At 43.7% G+C, this 21,919-nt stretch overlaps 1 protein-coding gene across 22 annotated transcripts in view; it reads right to left on the reverse strand.

Annotated features, from left to right (window-relative positions):
- LOC144459616 (protein NLRC3-like) overlaps nt 1-21,919 on the reverse strand; it is an 87,629-nt gene that overhangs the window by 45,203 nt on the left and 20,507 nt on the right. For 12 of the 22 annotated variants that reach the window (XR_013488462.1, XM_078163782.1, XM_078163789.1 and 9 more), the window contains 2 exons: nt 11,402-11,575; nt 1,828-2,001 (listed from right to left, as the gene is read on the reverse strand). The exons of 4 other annotated variants lie outside the window; for them this stretch is intronic. Coding sequence is in view for 17 of the 18 variants with exons in the window: in XM_078163782.1 (XP_078019908.1) it covers nt 1,828-2,001; nt 11,402-11,575 (348 nt within the window). In the remaining variant the exon portion in view is untranslated. Of the gene's footprint in view, nt 1-1,827; nt 2,002-11,401; nt 11,576-16,951; nt 17,004-21,919 lie in introns of those variants that run through there. 6 more of the 22 variants (XM_078163792.1, XM_078163785.1, XM_078163795.1 and 3 more) reach the window with 3 other exon arrangements.

Below are 21,919 nucleotides of genomic sequence, written 5' to 3' on the forward strand. Positions count from 1 at the left end.
GAGAGGGGGAAAGAAAGAGGGGGAGAGAGAGAGAGTGAGAGAAAGATGGTGGGAGGGAGAGAGAGAGAGAGAGGGGGAGAAAAAGAGGATGAGAGGGAGAGAGGGGGAGAGAAAGAGGGTGGGAGGGAGAGAGGGGGGAGAAAAAGAGGATGAGAGGGAGAGAAAGAGGGTGGGAGGGACAGAGGGGGAGAGAAGAAGGGTGGGAGGGAGAGAGGGAGAGAAAGAGGGTGGGAGGGAGAGAGAGAGAGAGGGGGAGAGAGGGGGAGAAAAAGAGGATGAGAGGGAGAGAGGGGGAGAGAAAGAGGGTGGGAGGGAGAGAAAGAGGGTGGGAGGGGGAGAGAGAGAGGGTGAGAGGGAGAGGGGGAGATGGGGAGAGGGAGAGAGAGGGAGAGAAAGAGGGTGGGAGGGAGGGAGAGAGAGAGAGAGAGAGAGGGGAGAAAAGAGGATGAGAGGGAGAGAGGGGGAGAGAAAGAGGGTGGGAGGGAGAGAGGGGGAGAAAAAGAGGGTGAGGGGGGAGAGAGAGAGGGGGAGAAAAAGAGGATGAGAGGGAGAGAAAGAGGGTGGGAGGGAGAGAGGGGGAGAGAAGAAGGGGAGAGAGAGAGGGGGGAGAAAAAGAGGATGAGAGGGAGAGGGGGAGAGAAAGAGTGTGGGAGGGAGAGAGAGGGAGAGAAAGATGGTGGGAGAGAAAGAGAGAGAGAGAGAGAGAGAGAGAGAGAGAGAGAGAGAGAGGGAGAGAAAGAGGGTGGGAGGGAGAGAGGGGGAGAGAAAGAGGGTGGGAGGGGGAGAGAGAGAGGGGGGACAGAAAGATGGTGGGAGGGAGAGAGAGAGATAGAAAGAGGTTGTGAGGGAGAGAAAGAGGGTGGGAGGAGGAGAGAGAGAGGGGGGAGAGAAAGAGGATGAGAGGGAGAGAGGGGGAGAGAAAGAGGGAGAGAAAGAGGGAGAGAGGGGAGAGAAAGAGGGTGAGAGGGGAGAGAGAGGGAGAGAAAGAGGGTGAGGAAGTGGGAGAGAAAGGGAGAAGAGAGAGGAGAGAAAGAGGGTTTAGGAGAGAGGAGGAGAGAGAAAGAGAGTGAGAGAGAGAGAGGTGAAAGGGAGAGAGGGAGAGAAAGAGGTGAGAGGGAGGAGAGAGAGGGAGAGAGAAAGAGGGTGGAGGGAGAGAGAGGGAGAAAGAGGGTGAGAGAGAGAGGGGGAGTGAAAGAGGTGTGAGAGGGGGAGAAGAGAGGGGGAGAGAGGGAGAGAAAGAGGGTGAGAGGGAGAGAGGGGGAGAGAAAGAGGGTGAGAGAGAGAGAGGGGGTAGAGAAAGATGGTGAGAGGGAGAGAGGGGGAGAGAAGGAGAGAAAGAGGGTGAGAGGAGAGAGGGAAAGAGAAAGAGGGTGAGAGGGAGAGAGGGGGAGAGAAAGAGAGAAAGAGGGTGAGAGGGAGAGAGGGGGAGAGAAAGAGGGTGAGAGGGAGAGAGGGGGAGAGAAAGAGAGAAAGAGGGTGAGAGGGAGAGAGGGGGAGAGAAAGAGAGAAAGAGGGTGAGAGGGAGAGAGGGGGAGAGAAAGAGAGAAAGAGGATGGGAGGGGGAGAGAGGGGGAGAGAAAGAGAGAAAGAGGGGGAGCGAAAGAGAGAAAGAGGATGGGAGGGAGAGAGGGGGAGAGAAAGAGAGAAAGAGGGTGAGAGGTTTTAGCTCCACATTGCTCTGCCACAGTCAATGGATTAAACCACTGAACAAGACAAATAGACTTCATTGTGGATCAGTATAATATCAGCCTGATGTCTGCAGTTTAGTGTCAACACAACTTTCACATCATAATAATCTCAGCACAGGAGTAAAAAATGGTGTCTGACCTCAGAGTCTCCAGTTTACAGTGTGGACTCTCCAGAAAATCACACAGCAGCTTCACATCTGAATCCTGCAGGTCGTTTCCACTCAGGTCCAGCTCTCTCAGATGGGAGGGGTTGGACTTCAGAGCTGAGGCCAGAGAAACACAGCTGATCTCTGACAAACTGCAGCGACTCAGTCTGAATAAAGAATAAATGATGTAGATAAAAATCATTAATAAAACAATCAGATGTCTTCAGGTGTTAAATGTGTAGCTCAACATTACTATGTCCTGATCAATGAGCTTTGTCCTAAACTGAGTAGAGTGACTTTGTCATTGTGTTATTGTGCTGATCCCAACAGGATGCAGGTTAAAGACTGGAAAATACAAAAAGTGAAAAACAGCTCTCATAAATATCATTGACAACGTGCTGCTACTTCAATAAAGATGTAGTGACTTCACCTCTTAAACTCTGCCAGCTCCACCAGTGGCTCCATCATCACTAACTCATGTTGTGCAGCCAAACACAAATCACTTATTTAAAGAATCATGAGGGTAAATTTAAGTTGAAATCAAGTGTTTAAAGCAGGGCTGTTCAATTACAAATTCAACTGGGCCGGATTTTAAACCAGAAAATGTTGATGGGCCAGACATTTTCAGCAGCAGGCAACCTATTGGAAACTTTTTTGTTTTAGCTATTGGTGATGACACATTTCTAAACAGGTGCAAATTACTGTAGTAAAAGTAGCAATGTTTTTAGTGTCACATTAGAAATAAAAAAACTAGTCACATATCTGACAGAGGAACATCACATAATGCAGAAACAGAATAAAGAAGAGCTGTCAATGCACAGAAGCATAACAAGTGACATTAACAGTAACTAATAACACACTCTATCTCTACCACACACACACACACACACACACACTTCCTGACGTTTACCTTTAAGGTCAAGTGTTCATGAAAATACACAGGATATAGTTTTATACAGTCTATGGCAGCAACAGTCATGTTTACAACAACAAAGTCACTATATAAACTCAATAATATCTCACTGGAAACAAACCTAACATGTCAATAAAATAAATATTACTCCTGACATCACAACACTGAGTTACGTTATATAAGCATGAAGAACAGACATCAGTATCAGTCATTCATCTGCTCTCTGTCCCACCTCTACTGAGGACACTCACTGTCCACAGGTAGGCTGTCTCAGCTACATTTTAAGAGAAGTGACAAACTAAGTTAAACAGACTACATACAGACAGCTTTCATTTTAGTTTGCTTTAACTATTTGCTATTGGTCCCACTAGTGTGATGTGCTTGTGTAAAATGTGATTGTAAACCATAACGGCGGTGATGAGGGACAGAGCAGATTGAAATATGTCTTTCTACATGCTGAACACGTGTATTGATAAAGCACTGGCTTTTTACTGCTCAAGGTTTTATCGAGTCTGCAGCATGATGATACATGAATCCAAAACTTTACAAAGTAACAATGAAAGAGACGATAACAGCGGAGCTTATTAGTACTACAGTCTTGATTCATTTTGCCCCGGGCTGTTTAATACAGAGTCTCCACACCAATCCCTACCCAGCCACTCTGAGGTTGCTTCTGCTCCTGATATAGCCTGCAGGCCGCCAACTGAATAGGCCTGCTTTAAAGGTTAGGAGTGAATTTTCAACTCACTTTTTCTACTTCAATTAAAGTTATACTATGCAGGATTGTTGCTTACAGTTTGTAAACACACTTGCCAGTGAAAGTGAAAGTAAAAGCCAACCCCAGATTCATTCTTGTTTGGCATTTCTTCTCACTATATTTGTGTTTTCAGGTGTTGTATCTCTTTGATTCCTGCTGCTTACAGTCTGGCATCTGGTCCCCACCTTTTTATAAAGCCCTGAGCTCACCTAACACAGGCAGAGGGCAGAGTCTCTGCAGATAAATACACCAGCACACACTGAGAGTGGCTCATAAGCAAGGGCGGACTGGCCATCGGGAGTACCGGGAGATTTCCCAGTGGGCCGCTGGGTCAGTGTGGGCCGGTACAGCCGGAGGAAAAAAAAAACAAAAAAACTTTAGGTGCAGTTGGGCTGGGCTTTAATATGATAACCAATTTTCACAGTTTCTGTGTTGGCCAATCACAGCCGAGGGCTGAGGGCCACGGGCTGTCCCGTCCTCCTTCTGCATCAATCAATCAATCAATCAGTCAGTCAATCAATCAATCAATCAATCAGAAGTCATGGAGAAGATTAGGGGAAAAAAGAGACAGGCATTGCTGCAAATGCTGCAAAATGTCAGAAACTGACAACCCTGTTTTCTGCTGCTGGACCATCCTCTGCAGCATCAGCAGCAGCACCTGTGGCGGCAGCTCTGGCGTGTGACCAGGTGGGAGATGCAACTCAGGTAAGGCGGCTGTAATGGGATCATTTTTTTGCTAGCTTGCTAACTTTTAGCACAGCACGTGTAGTTTGCTTTTTGCTGTCAGAACGTCATTACTGTGTACAGACTAGAGCCAGACAGGGCTCAGTGGCATTAGTCAACATGGTTAAGTAGTTAATAAAGTAACGTTAGTAACATCTGATCTATCATTATCTCTTGTGTATTCCCCTTAAAGCTGCTGAGGTAAATGCAGCTCTGCTGTCTTAATTACTTTGCTAATTCATCAACATTAAAATGTCATTTTTTCCTTTTTGTGTGGACATTGTTGGACAATATATAGAAATTGAGACAGTCTAGTACATGCACTGCCAAGGGGAAAATGTAATGTATTGTTCTTAGTGTATTATTCACAGTCAGATTATAAAACTTAAGCTGTACTTTGTCACTATTTAAGAGCATTTGATTGTGCTTATCTGAGGCACCATCTATAGGTTAATGTGTTCAACATTTTTCTATAGAACATAAATGAAATTGAAATATTCTGACAGTAATGTTCCTGCATATTTAAAATATTAAATATCAAACAACATGATGTAGCAAAATGTTCCTCAATACATGGAAGTGAACTTTGACATTTCAAGTACATTTACTATATGTTAACAGTTAGTAGGGCTACAGAATAATATGTTCACTCAAGCCTACATAAAATAAACTTAATGCTCACTCAGATTATGTGTTCTGTTAGTGTATACTTTTCAACATCTTCTCCTTTCACAACACTTGGAATGTTTTGGATGAATTAAAGCCTCTTTCTTTTAGAAGCATTCAGAAGAGACCATCACAGCCTTTTACTAACCTTTACTAAACCTGGTTTAGGGAGGGACCATTGTGTACTTGGGAATGATACACATATAGTACATTACATTACACAGTGCACTTTTTCACCTGTGTTTACTTATCAATCAAAACACTGTTTTTCCATTACCTATATTACTGTTTATTGTAATCAGAGGTCGACCGATTAATCGATGAATCGGGCCGGTCTAACGCCATTTTGAGGTAATCGGCTCAGACTGATTCCTGTGCTCACGAGGCCGATGACCAGAAGAGAAACCTTAACATAGTGTTAAACTGTTGCACAATGTTGGTGTTCTTGAACGTGCCCTTAACACTGACGTCGTAGGCTACACACAAGTGCAGCTAGTCTGGGGCCGTTAGTGGCCGTTTTGGTAAGGAACCGGAACCAGGGCGAGTGAGACAGGATCCGGAGTTCGATGGATGCGCCTGTCCGTCAAAATAAAAGCACCAAGCTAATAAAAATGTGGTGAAACTTTTAATTTAAAGAATATAATTTACAAGAAAAGCCCCAAGCCATTAAGTTAATCAATTTTCTTACACCCCTCATCACCCCAAATCGATGGTGTGCCAGAATTTAAAGTTTTACTTTGGTGAATTTGATGAATTCCGCGTCCGCTCTCTAGAAAGGAACCAGAATCCAGACAAAATTCAGAGTGAATAAAAACCAGGCTCTTCATTTTATGTGAAGAGTCTGGTGACGCGAGGCTAGGTGCAGCAGAGCAGACTGTTTCTCCGTCTCTCATGTCTCTGTTATTCACGTGTAGTGTTGCTGCTGCCATCATAAACAGACTGGAATACTGAGCAACTCACGCCAGTCAAACACAACTGAAGGCTGTGTGTATCTCCAACACACAAGAGGGTGGGAGGGAGAGAGAGAGGGAGAGAGAGAGGGAGAGAGGGGGAGAGAAAGAAGGTGTCCTCTTCAGTTTTTGGTTTGAAATCAGCAAACCCTGAATTTCTGAATAATATTAGAAATGTAGATATAATCATTTTGAATGAAACTTGGAATCAAAAGCAAAATCAATATAACTGTCCAAACAATCATATAGAACTTATTATACCCTCTGTAAAACACAGCCATACTAAGAATGGCAGAGACTCAGGTGGTTTACTCACATGGTACAAAGGAGAATATAAAGATTACATTTCACCAGTTAAAAAAGGTACAAATTACATTTGGATTAAAATTCACTCAAATATTCTGGAAAACAACAGAGATGTCTATTTATGTGCAATATATATTCCACCCTCAAACTCCCCCTATTATGCAGAGGAGGTTTTTGAGGAACTCCAGAAGGAAATTTCCTTCTACCAAAGTTTAGGGTCAGTCTTAATATGTGGTGATCTTAATGCCAGAACTGGTAGAGAGCCAGACTTCATTAACTATCAAGGAAATAAACATATCTTCAAACATTCCCCTTTGTACCAGACTTACATAAACACACAAAGACAAAGCTATGACAGCATGGTTAACACAACTGGCAAACAGATACTACATATGTGTAAAGGCTTGGGTCTGTACATCGTTAATGGCAGAATCAGAGGAGACTCTCTGGGCAAACTCACACAATGCTCTGTGTTAGGTAGTAGTGTTGTAGATTATGCCATTACCGACATTGAACCACAATATATAAATGCATTCACTGTATCACCACAACAGCCCGTTTCAGACCATAGCCAAATAACCCTATTTCTGAAAAAGTCATTGTCAACCACTGTGAATCCAAACCCTGAGCCGAGGCTGTTTCCTCTGCCGAGGAGATACAGATGGACAGAGGAGAGCACTGCTGCCTATACCGCTGCACTAGACTCTGCTCAAATTCACAACATGCTGGATACTTTTCTCAACACCCAGTATCAGCCTGAAAGGGAAAACATAGATTTGTCCACACATCACTTAAACACAATATTTATTCAGTTGGCAAAAGAATCTAAATTAAAAATCTCACAAATTAAAAAATCCAGCATGAAACAAAAAGAGCATTGGTTTGATAAAGAATGTGCTGTATCCAGACAAAACCTGAGAAAACTGTCAAACAGAAAACACAGGAACCCAAGTGACCTAATGGGACGGCTTGAATATGTCCAAGCTCTGAAAGAATACAAAAGACTCCTTCATGTGAAAAAATGCATTATATGGAGGGAGAACTCAACAAAATTGAAAAAGCTATAAATGGAAACACCTTTTGGAAATTATGGAAAAACATCAACAGAAACCCACGTACAGAGACCAACCCAATTCAAAATGGCAAAATCTGGAAAGATCACTTTGATGACCTCTATAAAAATCCAGAGTGTCACGGTCTGAATCCCAACCAAATTGTGACAATAGACAAACTGAAAAAACTAGAAAGGACAGTGAAGGACAGCCAATGTGCCCTTGACTACCCCATCACCATTAAAGAAATACAGCACAAACTCAAAACCCTTAAAAATGGAAAAGCTTGCGGTATAGACAGCATTAACTCAGAGATGCTGAAACACAGTAATTTAAAACTCCAACTTGCCGTGCAAAAACACTTCAACCTGGTGTTGGCAACTGGATATTACCCCAGTCTTTGGAATAAAGGTCTCGTTTCTCCTATATTTAAAAATGGAGACAAGTACAACCCCAACAATTACAGGGGCATCTGTGTTAACAGCAACCTGAGTAAACTCTTCTGTAGCATCCTTAACACCAGATTAATCACATATCTCACTGATCATCAGATTCTGTCTAAAAGCCAAATTGGCTTTTTACCCAAACATCAAACATCTGACCACATCTACACTCTCCATACAATGGGTTATTTTTACAACTTCTACAATATGGAATTGGGGGTAAAATATATGATCTAATCAAATCCAAATATTCTGACAACCAGTGCTGTGTTAAAACTGGAAACAAAAGAACAGAGTTCTTCAAACAAGGAAAAGGGGTGCATCAGGGTGCAACCTGTCTCTACTCTGTTCAACATTTATATCAATAAATTGGCCACTCTTCTTGAACAGTCCCCAAGCCAAGGTTTAGATCTACAAGGCAAAGAAATTAAATTCCTCATGTATGCAGATGACCTGGTTCTACTGTCCCCAACAGAACATGGTCTACAGCAGGACCTCTCTCTGCTGGAGACCTTCTGTCAAAACTGGGCGGTAGATATCAATCTTGACAAAACCAAAGTCATGGCATTCCAAAAAAAGGCCAGGTTACAGGAATCAAAGCATGTTTTCAGTGTAAGAGGGGCCACACTTCAGCATACAATGGAATATAATTATCTAGGCATCATCATCAGTGCATCCGGCAGCTTTGACAAAGCAATAAATTCCCTCACAGAAAAGGCACGCAGGGCCTACTATAGCATCAAAAGTTCACTATATAAATTCAATCCTCCAATTTCAATTTGGCTGAAACTATTTAACAGTGTAATCAAACCCATACTTATGTATGGAAGTGAAGTGTGGGGCCCTCTAATTACCCAGAGGCACACCTCATGGGACACCCAATCTTCAATTCTGCAAGGAAATCCTCAAGGTCCACAGAAACTGTCCAAACCATGCATGTAGAGCAGAGCTGGGACACTTCCCTCTCTCTCTACACATGATCAAAAGGTCAATTAAGTTCCAGGTTCACTTAGCACAAGCTGATCCTGACCCCTATCACCACAGAGCCTTTCTCAGTGACAGCATCTGTCCAGAGACAGAGCCTCTGAGAAACACCAGAGAAACCTGCCACCTCAAAATCCAAGACCTCCAAAATCTCTCCAAAACTCACCTGGCATCTATCGACAAAGAGAACAAAATTACTTACATTGACAATTGGAAGAATGAAATCAAATCCATCAATAAATTAGAATGCTATGGCTTACTGGATAGAGAATATTCTCCAGCACAATATCTGGTCAGCATAAAAAACCCCAAACAGAGACGCACATTGACAATGTACAGACTCACTGACCATCAACTACAGGTTGAAAAAGGTCGGCATAAGAAAGAATGGAAGCCCAGAGAATTAAGAGTATGTAAACACTGTTCCTCAGGAGAAATAGAAACTGAGGTCCACTTTCTCCTCTCCTGCCCCCTGTACCAAACTGAGAGAGAGGCTTTCCTACAGCAGGTAACTGCAGCAGATCCATCATATCAGGGAAAGAAATGTGATGAACTGTTTAAAGTATGTCTGGGAGAAGATCCACAATTTATAAAATTAGCTGCACAATATGTAACACTCTGCCATGATACCAGAGAAACACACGAATGCTGATCAGAACCATTACTGCTATAATGTAATATTGTTGTTTTTTATTTTATTGTTATTATTATTATTATTTAAAATGAACTATATGTATATGTTTTTCATTGTATATGACAACTTGTAATTGCCCAATAATACCCAATCTTATTAATCCTTACACACACACACACACACACACACACATTATCCTATATTTTCATTCATTTCATTTATATGTATTTTAACCTACGAATTGTATTTTTTGTTTTGTTTAATTGATTCTTGATGCTTTGGCAACATAGTTCTCTTAATATTAATGCCAATAAAGCAAATCTGAATTGAATTGAGAGGGAGAGAGCGAGAGGGAGAGAGGGAGAGAGAGGGAGAGGAGGAGGGTGGGAGGGAGAGAGGGGGAGAGACAGAGGGAGAGAGAGAGGGTGGGAGGGAGAGAGGGAGAGGAGGAGGGTGGGAGGGAGAGAGGGTGGGAGGGAGAGAGAATGAGAGAGGGAGAGGAAGAGGGTGGGAGGAAGAGGGAGAGGAAGAGGGAGAGGAAGAGGGTGGGAGGGAGACAGGGAGAGGAAGAGGGAGAGGAAGAGGGAGAGGGAGAGGAAGAGGGTGGGAGGGAGAGAGGGGGAGAGAGAGAGGGTGGGAGGGAGAGAGAAAGAGGGAGGGAGGGAGAGAGAGAGAGAGAGAGAGAGAGAGAGTGAGAGAGAGAGAAATAGGGAGAGGAAGAGGGTGGGAGGGAGAGAGAGGGAGAGAAAAAGGGGGAGAGGGAGAGAGGGGGAGAGAAAAAGGGTGAGAGGGAGAGAGAGGGGAAAGAGAGAGTTAATCTACAGTCATGCCAATAAAGCTTATTGAAATTGAAAATTGAGAGAGGGAGAGGAAGAGAGAGAGAGAAATAGGGAGAGGAAGAGGGTGAGAGGGAGAGGGAGAGGGAGGGAGAGAGAGAGAGAGAGAGAGAGAAAGAGGGTGGGAGGGAGAGAGGGGGAGAGAAAAAGGGGGAGAGGGAGAGAGGGGGAGAGAAAAAGGGTGAGAGGGAGAAAGAGGGAGAGAATGTTTTCTCAGTGATGCTGCTGTTGCATTAAAACACTAAGTGTTTTTTTTTTTATTTAGTCAATTCCAAGAACATTCAATAAATGTTAACATTTAGGTTAAACAGTATTGTGTCATTTGTTATCAGATTCAGTCCGAGATCCAAAAGCACAATTCAGGAGGCAGAGAGCAGGTGAAGCCTGGGCTTGAGGCGAGGGACAGGAGACCCGTAACGACAAAATATTGTGTTTTATCAGATGGGGGAGAAAAAAGTAATATCAGCCATCGACCGCCCTGCTCTCTCTCTCTCTCTCTCTCTCTCTCTCTCTCTCTCTCTCTCCCTCCCTCCCTCCCTCTCTCCCTCTCTCTCTCTTTCTCTCTCTCGACATCAGCATAATCGGCCTAAAGGCCATATCAGTCGACCTCTAATTGTAATGCAGCTTTTTTTCACCTCTTCTTTTGGGAATTGCCCAAAACTTCAACCTAATGTCTCTCTTCACATCTCCTGCCAGGTTGAGTCACCATCCCCACAGAAGGACTGTGGCAGGGAGGGAGAGGAGAGCAGCCTGGTCGTACTAGTCCAGGTAAAGCCATATTCATACATAGCATTTTTTAATTCATCTACAGTAATGAATTAAACATTCATTAAAAAGTGCTTAACACCATAATAGTGTACTACTATTAAATTCTACCATTTTAACATTTCACTGATAGTGTTGTTTAAGTGCTTTACTAACATAAACAATCTCTTATCTAGACCGAAGATGATCATGCATCCACCGCCAGCATCCCCGCCCCGATCCCTGGAGAGTGGACCGGTCAGGTACCAAATTCCCAGGCTGCTTTGTTGCCCCAGTCCGCCCCTGCTCATAAGTGATGATTGAGAGGGATTATTTCTGTATGAGTCTATACACTGTTTTTAAGGGAGATCCTGCAGAGTTTATCTTTAAGGTTTTAGCTCCACATTGCTCTGCCACAGTCAATGGATTAAACCACTGAACAAGACAAATAGACTTCATTGTGGATCAGTATAATATCAGCCTGATGTCTGCAGTTTAGTGTCAACACAACTTTCACATCATAATAATCTCAGCACAGGAGTAAAAAATGGTGTCTGACCTCAGAGTCTCCAGTTTACAGTGTGGACTCTCCAGAAAATCACACAGCTGCTTCACTCCTGAATCCTGCAGGTCGTTTCCACTCAGCTCCAGCTCTCTCAGATGGGAGGGGTTGGACTTCAGAGCTGAGGCCAGAGAAACACAGCTGATCTCTGACAAACTGCAGCCACTCAGTCTGAATAAAGAATAAATGATGTAGATAAAAATCATTAATAAAACAATCAGATGTGTTCAGGTGTTAAATGTGTAGCTCAACATTACTATGTCCTGATCAATGAGCTTTGCCCTAAACTGAGTAGAGTGACTTTGTCATTGTGTTATTGTGCTGATCCCAACAGGATGCAGGTTAAAGACTGGAAAATACAAAAAGTGAAAAACAGCTCTCATAAATATCATTGACAACGTGCTGCTACTTCAATAAAGATGTAGTGACTTCACCTCTTAAACTCTGCCAGCTCCACCAGTGGCTCCATCATCACTAACTCATGTTGTGCAGCCAAACACAAATCACTTATTTAAAGAATCATGAGGGTAAATTTAAGTTGAAATCAAGTGTTTAAAGCAGGGCTGTTCAATTACAAATTCAACTGGGCCGGATTTTAAACCAGAAAATGTTGATAGGCCAGACATTTTCAGCAGCAGGCAACCTATTGGAAACTTTTTTGTTTTAGCTATTGGTGATGACACATTTCTAAACAGGTGCAAATTACTGTAGTAAAAGTAGCAATGTTTTTAGTGTCACATTAGAAATAAAAACAGTAGTCACATATCTAACAGAGGAACATCACATAATGCAGAAACAGAATAAAGAAGAGCTGTCAATGCACAGAAGCATAACAAGTGACATTAACAGTAACTAATAACACACTCTATCTCTCTAACACACACACACACACACACACACACACACACACTTCCTGACGTTTACCTTTAAGGTCAAGTGTTTATGAAAATACACAGGATATAGTTTTATACAGTCTATGGCAGCAACAGTCATGTTTACAACAACAAAGTCACTATATAAACTCAATAATATCTCACTGGAAACAAACCTAACATGTCAATAAAATAAATATTACTCCTGACATCACAACACTGAGTTACGTTATATAAGCATGAAGAACAGACATCAGTATCAGTCATTCATCCTGCTCTCTGTCCCACCTCTACTGAGGACACTCACTGTCCACAGGTAGGCTGTCTCAGGTACATTTTAAGAGAAGTGACAAACTAAGTTAAACAGACTACATACAGACAGCTTTCATTTTAGTTTGCTTTAACTATTTGCTATTGGTCCCACTAGTGTGATGTGCTTGTGTAAAATGTGATTGTAAACCATAACGGCGATGAATGAGGGACAGAGCAGATTGAAATATGTCTTTCTACATGCTGAACACGTGTATTGATAAAGCACTGGCTTTTTACTGCTCAAGGTTTTATCGAGTCTGCAGCATGATGATACATGAATCCAAAACTTTACAAAGTAACAATGAAAGAGACGATAACAGCGGAGCTTATTAGTACTACAGTCTTGATTCATTTTGCCCCGGGCTGTTTAATACAGAGTCTCCACACCAATCCCTACCCAGCCACTCTGAGGTTGCTTCTGGTCCTGATATAGCCTGCAGGCCGCCAACTGAATAGGCCTGCTTTAAAGGTTAGGAGTGAATTTTCAACTCACTTTTTCTACTTCAATTAAAGTTATACTATGCAGGATTGTTGCTTACAGTTTGTAAACACACTTGCCAGTGAAAGTGAAAGTAAAAGCCAACCCCAGATTCATTCTTGTTTGGCATTTCTTCTCACTATATTTGTGTTTTCAGGTGTTGTATCTCTTTGATTCCTGCTGCTTACAGTCTGGCATCTGGTCCCCACCTTTTTATAAAGCCCTGAGCTCACCTAACACAGGCAGAGGGCAGAGTCTCTGCAGATAAATACACCAGCACACACTGAGAGTGGCTCATAAGCAAGGGCGGACTGGCCATCGGGAGTACCGGGAGATTTCCCAGTGGGCCGCTGGGTCAGTGTGGGCCGGTACAGCCGGAGGAAAAAACAACAACTTTAGGCGCAGTTGGGCTGGGCTTTAATATGATAACCAATGTTCACAGTTTCTCTAGTAGTGTTTGGCTCATCATCTTTCGCCCATGTGGGTGTGTCACACGCCTTTCACCTCGTCGTTGAGCTGTTGGCCAATCACAGCCGAGGGCTGAGGGCCACGGGCTGTCCCGTCCTCCTTCTGCATCAATCAATCAATCAATCAATTAATCAATCAATCAATCAATCAACCAATCAATCACGCAGAAGTCATGGTGAAGAAAAACATGGAGAAGAAGCACAAGGGAGGCGCGGAGAAGATTAGGGGAAAAAAGAGACAGGCATTGCTGCAAATGCTGCAAAATGTCAGAAACTGACAACCCTGTTTTCTGCTGCTGGACCATCCTCTGCAGCATCAGCAGCAGCACCTGTGGCGGCAGCTCTGGCGTGTGACCAGGTGGGAGATGCAACTCAGGTAAGGCGGCTGTAATGGGATCATTTTTTTGCTAGCTTGCTAACTTGTAGCACAGCGCGTGTAGTTTGCTTTTTGCTGTCAGAACGTCATTACTGTGTACAGACTAGAGCCAGACAGGGCTCAGTGGCATTAGTCAACACGGTTAAGTAGTTAATAAAGTAACGTTAGTAACATCTGATCTATCATTATCTCTTGTGTATTCCCCTTAAAGCTGCTGAGGTAAATGCAGCTCTGCTGTCTTAATTACTTTGCTAATTCATCAACATTAAAATGTCATTTTTTCCTTTTTGTGTGGACATTGTTGGACAATATATAGAAATTGAGACAGTCTAGTACATGCACTGCCAAGGGGAAAATGTAATGTATTGTTCTTAATGTATTATTCACAGTCAGATTATAAAACTTAAGCTGGACTTTGTCACTATTTAAGAGCATTTGATTGTGCTTATCTGAGGCACCATCTATAGGTTAATGTGTTCAACATTTTTCTATAGAACATAAATGAAACTGAAATATTCTGACAGTAATGTTCCTGCATATTTAAAATATTAAATATCAAACAACATGATGTAGCAAAATGTTCCTCAATACATGGAAGTGAACTTTGACATTTCAAGTACATTTACTATATGTTAACAGTTAGTAGGGCTACAGAATAATATGTTCACTCAAGCCTACATAAAATAAACTTAATGCTCACTCAGATTATGTGTTCTGTTAGTGTATACTTTTCAACATCTTCTCCTTTCACAACACTTGGAATGTTTTGGATGAATTAAAGCCTCTTTCTTTTAGAAGCATTCAGAAGAGACCATCACAGCCTTTTACTAACCTTTACTAAACCTGGTTTAGGGAGGGACCATTGTGTACTTGGGAATGATACACATATAGTACATTACATTACACAGTGCACTTTTTCACCTGTGTTTACTTATCAATCAAAACACTGTTTTTCCATTACCTATATTACTGTTTATTGTAATCAGAGGTCGACCGATTAATCGATGAATCGGGCCGGTCTAACGCAATGTTGAGGTAATCGGCTCAGACTGATCCCTGTGCTCACGAGGCCGATGACCAGAAGAGAAACCTTAACATAGTGTTAAACTGTTGCACAATGTTGGTGTTCTTGAACGTGCCCTTAACACTGACGTTGTAGGCTACACACAGGTGCAGCTAGTCTGGGGCCGTTAGTGGCCGTTTTGGTAAGGAACCGGAACCAGGGCGAGTGAGACAGGATCCGGAAATCGATGGATGCGCCTTTCCGTCCAAATAAAAGCACCAAGCTAATAAAAATGTGGTGAAACTTTTAATTTAAAGAATATAATTAACAAGAAAAGCCCCAAGCCATTAAGTTAATCAATTTTCTTACACCCCTCATCACCCCAAATCGATGGTGCGCCAGAATTTAAAGTTTTACTATGGTGAACACTTTTACTTTGGTGAATTTGGTGAATTCCGCATCCGCTCTCTAGACCGGAACCAGAATCCAGACAAAATTCAGAGTGAATAAAAACCAGGCTCTTCACTTTATGTGAAGAGTCTGGTGACGCGAGGCTAGGTGCAGCAGAGCAGACTGTTTCTCCATCTCTCATGTCTCTGTTATTCACGTGTAGTGTTGCTGCTGCCATCATAAACAGACTGGAATACTGAGCAACTCACGCCAGTCAAACGCAACTGAAGGCTGTGTGTATCTCCAACATGTTGACCAGTTTCACTGGTGTTTGCAGTGTAGTAGAAAATGCACTGGAGACGGTGAAAGCAACACGCAACAAGTGCCCGTGAGGTGTGGGGCTTATTACAGCTCAACCAGGACAAAACTGAAGTTTTAATCATCGGCCCTGAGTTAACACGGAGACGCTAATGCATGCTTTTATCTCCAGTCGTATTGATTACTGTAATGCCCTGCTTTCTGGTCTTCCCAAAAAAAGTATCTCAGGCCTACAACTTTTACAAAACTCTGCTGCACGCGTGCTGACTAAGACCAGAAGGCAGGCCCACATTACACCTGTTTTAAAATCACTGCATTGGCTCCCCGTGTCTTTCAGGATTGATTTTAAGGTTCTTTTAATGGTTTTTAAATGTCTTAATGGTCTTGGGCCTTCTTATCTTACAGAATTGCTTGTATCCTATGAACCCTCGCGGACCCTCAGGTCCTCCGGCACTGGCCTCTTAATTATTCCTAAAGTCAGAACACGTGCTCAAGGTGAGGCATCTTTCCAGTATTATGGCCCCCGTCTGTGGAATGGCCTGCTGGAGGACCTTAGGGCTGCAGAGAATGGTGATATTTTTAAGAGCAGACTCAAGACCTACCTATTTAATCAGGCTTTTAACTAATATTTTTCTTAGTTTACTAATGTTTTATTGTCATTGACACTTTTAGTTAGGCTTTAACATCACTCTTAGTCTTTTACTGATGTTTTAATGTCATTTTTAGTCTTTTACTGAGGTTTTAATATGATTCTTAGTCTTTTATTGATGTTTTATGTTATTCTTAGTTTTACTGTAGTCTTAATTGTTATTTCTTCCATCTATTGTTTACCGTTTAATATTATATTTTAATCTTATTTTTAGTTTTTAACTCCAGTGTTTCCTCAGTGGGGGGCCTCTGCACTGGGGGCTGTGATTGGCCCTGGCTGCTCTGATGCTGCCTCGTGGCAGGGTTGGGGGGGGTCTGCACTCTGCCTTCATGGCGGTGGTGTGGGCCCCTCCATCTTTTTAACCTTGTAAAACACTTTGTGCTACATTTATGTATGAAAAGTGCTTTGTAAATAAAGATTGATTGACTGATTGATTGATTGATTATGTTTGCTAATCAGGGAAGCACCGCGGGTACTCGTATAACGAGTTTGAGTTGCTTTGAAATGCACATTCACCGTCTCCAGTGCATTTTCTAATTGCCTATACTGAACACAAATATAAAGGGCTAAGTGCTAGGAGTTCTCCGTTATTCACGTATAGAATTGGCGATGCAGTCATCATAAAGGGGCTGGAATACCTTGTCAACATGTTGGAGATACACACAGCCTTCAGTTGCGTTTGACTGGCGTGCGTTGCTCAGTATTCCAGTCTGTTTATGATGGCAGCAGCAACACTACACGAGAGAGGGAGAGAGAGGGAGTGAAAAAGGTGAGAGGGAGAGAAAGAGGGTGAGAGGGAGGGAGAGAGAGAGAGAGGGGATGGAGGGATAGAGGAGGAGTGAAAAAGAAAGGGTGAGAGGGAGAGAAAGAGGGTGAGAGGGAGAGAAAGAGGGAGAGAGGGGGAGAGAAAGAGGGAGAGAAAGAGGGTGAGAGGGAGAGAGGGGGAGAGAAAGAGGGGGAGAGGGAGAGAGGGGGAGAGGGAGAGAGGGGGAGAGAAAGAGGGTGGGAGGGAGAGAGAGAGAGAGAGAGAGAGAGAGAGAGAGAGAGAGAGGGAGAGAAAGAGGGTGGGAGGGAGAGAGGGGAGAGAAAGAGGGCGAGAGGGAGAGAGAGAGGGAGAGAAAGAGGGTGGGAGGGAGAGAGAGAGAGAGAGAGAGGGAGAGAAAGGGTGAGAGGGAGAGAGAGAGAGGGAGAGAGAGAGGGTGGGAGGGAGACCTTTGACCTTTAACCTTTCCTTTAATGGCCAGAAATATCACTTACATAAAAGCACATGCATAAAATCAGCCAACATACAGAGCAGAAGCAACAAACGGAGCAGACATTCTGTGTTTCAAAAACTGAGAACTAGGGATTGGTCGACCACAGAGCATAAAACATTCCCCTCCCCCCACACAGACACAAACTCTTCTAGATCAGAGACCATTCTGTAATATGTAAATTCAACTTTCAGCCGAGTGGCAACCAAACCCCTGAACATGAGCGTGGCATCAGTCGACCCCAGACCTTTCATCCTGTTCCTCCTGCTCAGCCAGATGCTCATTTTGGCTTGCCCTATCAAGAAGTTGACTAAGGACACCCGGCTGCGCTGGGCTGCTGTGTACCGAGGCCCAAACACAAACAGACTGTCTTCCAGAACCTCTCCTAAACCACTCAACACCTGCTGCAGCACAGAGAAAAGACGACTCAGTCTTGGACATCCGAGCCACAAGTGCTGCAGAGATTCCTCACAATCACAGAATAAACACTGACTCCCAACCCCAGGATCTATATGTGCCACATGTCTGTTTGTAGCCACGGCCCCATGCACCACCCTCCACTGCAGATCCGCAGTGCGTTTCTCTATGGGGGGTTTGTACAGAGACCTCCAGCTGCCCTTGGGAGATGAACCTGGCGTCAACACACCCGACCACCTAGACTCCTGTACACTGGCTAGTGATGTTCTGTTGAGAACCTTCACAGAGACTGAATACAAGGCCTTCTTTGATACTCCTGAGAAGTCTTGTATGACTGGTGTTCTAAAAGACAGAAGGGCTCCAACTTCCTCCACCTGTTCCTCCACCGCAGCACAGACAGACAGCGATGGAAACTCAAGCCCAGTAACCGGCTCATCCTCCACAGACTCTTCTGCCAGTGCTCTCCTGAAGGAACCAGGAAGTGCACTGATAACCTCTTCTATCAGCCTCTCCATTAGTTGAAGGGATTTTATGCCGGTCTCCTGACTTAACATGGCAGCTGTTTTCCACTGTCCTCCGGATCTTAGAGCAGCCATTTTTGTGAGCCCAGCTCTGATGAGAGTTCTCCGTACACTGGCAGAACTGAGCATCCTGCAGCGTATCAGTGGGTTGTAGAACAGGGGCTCTTCCCCTACACTGCCATAGACCTGGGAGCAGTCCCTCTTTGTTCTTAAAACTGTTCTCCAAGCATGGAGCACAGACTGATAAAAAGCTGAGGTGGTTGTGAAGTACATGCCAGAAAGCTCCAGAAGAAACAGGTGCTTATCATATTCCAGTTTCATGACTTTCACTCCATACCTGTGATTTATGGTATAACAGGCGCTGCACCGTTTGAAGACGGAAAGCTGTGACACGACTGCGAAGGTCAATCAGGCCCTGACCTCCTTCCACCACAGGTAGAAACAAGACAGCAGCTTTAGTCCAGTGACAGCCTCCCCAGAAGAAATTCACCAGCCTCTTCTGCACCTCCTTCAGAAGACTGTCCGGAGGCTCTACAGCTGTAAACCGGTGCCAGAACATCGAGGCAATCAAGTTATTAACAACCAAAGCCCTCCCCCTGTAAGACAGCTGAGGCTGGATCCAAGTCCATCTAGACAATCGGGCACTGACCTTCTCAACTACGCCCTCCCAGTTTTTATTCATGAAGCTCTCACTGCCCAGGAAAACACCTAGGAATTTCATTCCCTCGGTGTTCCACTGAAGCCCAGCTGGTAACGTTGGCTTCTGTTTATTATTCCACTCTCCTAGCAGCAAACCTTCAGATTTGGACCAGTTAACTTTTGCGGAAGATGCTTGTTCATATAGAGCCAACTTTTCCTCAAGAATTTTGACATCATTCTGACTCTTTAGAAAGACTGTAACGTCATCAGCATAGGCCGACAAACTAACAGAAATAGCACTACTTTCGGAGAAGGTTAGCCCTGACAGACCCTGTCTGAGCTGATTTAAGAGAGGCTCAATGGACAGGGAATAGAGCATTCCAGATAAGGGGCAGCCTTGTCTGATGCCCCTCTTGACAGCCACTGGTCGACTGAGTCCGCCCCCCACTTTTAAAAGAACACTGGCTTCAGAGTACAACAACTTAATCCATGAAATGAATTTCCCCCCAAAACCTTCAAGTGTTTTGAACAAGAAACAGTGATCCACCCTATCAAAAGCTTTCTCTTGATCGATGGAAAATAGGCCAACATTCAACTCGTGTAGTTTGGATATGTCAATGATGTCTCTAATTAAGAATAAGTTGTCCATAATTGTGCGCCCAGGGACACAATAAGTTTGACTGTAATGTATAACAGTGTCCATGCACTCCTTGAGTCTGTTCGAGAAGCATTTTGCCATTATCTTATAATCTGTACATAACAGTGATACTGGTCTCCAATTTTTTACTAGTCCAAGGTCTCCTTTCTTTGGCAGTAATGTTAAGACTGCTCATGTGCAACTTGATGGTAAGGTCCCAGAATCCAAGCAGTTCATGGAAACTTCATGCAGGTCTTTGCCCATCACAGTCCAGAACCTCTTGTAGAACTCTGAGGGAAGTCCATCAACCCCTGAGGCTTTACCACTGCTGAGCTGTTGGACTGCTGCAGTCATTTCATCAAAGGAGATGGGGGACTCCAGCGAAGCTACCTGTGCTTCACCCAGCTGAGGCAGTCCTTCCAGCATCTCCTCCACACACTCCAAGTCACAGCTCCCAGCACTGAAGAGGTCAGTGTAGAAGTCTATGGCCAGCTTCCTCATCTTTACTGGATCTGTTGTTGTTGTTGTTGTTCCATTTGGAAGCTTAAGATGCATCATCACATTATTTTCTCTAATTCTTTTCTCCAGCTTAAAGAAAAAAGAAGTTGGGGCATCTATATCTTTAATAGTGGAGATTCGAGTCTTAATCAAAGCACCCTTTGCTTTCTCATGCAGAAACCTACCAAGAGCCTTTCTACTGTTTTCCCAGGTTCTGCTATTACCATCACTGCCTGAGATTATTTCTTCTTCCAGGACCTTAACTTCTTTCTCCAGCTCTTCAAAGCAAATTCTCTCTACAGCACCAGTGTGTTTCATGTACTGCTGACAGAATCTAGATCCTGTCTGACCTAGCACCTCTCACATTACCCTCCACAGCTCTCACCCATGTGTATTGCCTGACTGTCGGGTTAAGTTTTCTCCAGACATCTGTGAGGTCATGTCCTGCGACTACACTGGACAGAAGTGAGGCTGACGGTGGATGAGGCTCCTCTGAGTTTCTATCAACTGTATGATGTGTAGTGCAGTTCCAGTCCCCTCCCATCACTATCACTGTGCTGCTATTGAACTCTTTAAGTTTGTCATTTAGTTTTCTAAACAGCCTTAATCGATCAGCACCAGATGTGTGTCCATACACATTAATAAAGACAAAAGAAATGTCTCGAATTGTTGCCTGAATGATTTGGATTCTGCCCTGCTCTACATTACATACTGAGACATTTGTTAAATGGAGGCACTGTGAGAAAAGAATAGCAACCCCTGCACTAAGATTGGTGCCATGGTTCAAAAAAACCTGACCCGCCCAGCCCGTTTCCCAGTCTACCTCGTTATCGGCTGAGCTATGTGTCTCCTGTAAGAGTAACACATCTATGTTTTTACTTCTACTCAGCTCAGCTACCATCCCTCGCTTATCCCTATCCCGTCCTCCATTAATGTTTAAGCTTCCTATCTGCAGCCTTTCCATTGATAAAAAACAGAAGAGGAAGAAGAGGACAGAAAAACCTTTCCAGGAAAAAGACACCTCTTGTGAACCACCCATTTTAATATTCACACATTGAGAGAAGTCCTCTCTCACTTTTCTTTTCTAATTTTGGTCAGTAGTTTTTTCAGTCGAAACCTCTTCTGTTTGCTCAGTTGTTCATAACCAACCACTCTACGAATTTTCATAACCGAGCGGATGAACATGTCCACATTTGGAAAGAAATCTGTTACTTCCACATCCTGCCTGCCATAACGTTCATCGAGGAAATCATTGATTTCCTGTAATGTATATGACGGTGGGTCATCCTGTGACACAGCTTCAGAAAACTGTGACAGGTTGTCATCTTCACACATTTCATCATCTTCATCCTCAACATTTCTTCTGCAGGACTCAGCAGTTACACAGTCAGCTGTCTCTTCCTGCCCATTGTGGCTGCACCCAGGCTGAGCCTCAGTCTCATTCACATCACTTCCGTGAACACCATGCTTATCTCGCTTGTAGAAAAGGCCCCAAAGTTAATGTATATTTGCTGCTGTTAGATATGTTAGAAATGGTGTTAGTTGATTAATGGGGGAGCAGAGCCCTCTGCTGGGTTTATATCGTAACTGACCGCACTCGGTCGGGGAGGGGGTGTGTGTGGCCGCGGTGAATGACGGGATTGAGAAGTTACCGTCAGGTCATCGATCCGTGTTATGGCGACTGG

This window comes from Epinephelus lanceolatus, chromosome 22 (genome assembly GCF_041903045.1).
Source record: "Epinephelus lanceolatus isolate andai-2023 chromosome 22, ASM4190304v1, whole genome shotgun sequence".
NCBI lineage: Eukaryota > Metazoa > Chordata > Actinopteri > Perciformes > Serranidae > Epinephelus > Epinephelus lanceolatus.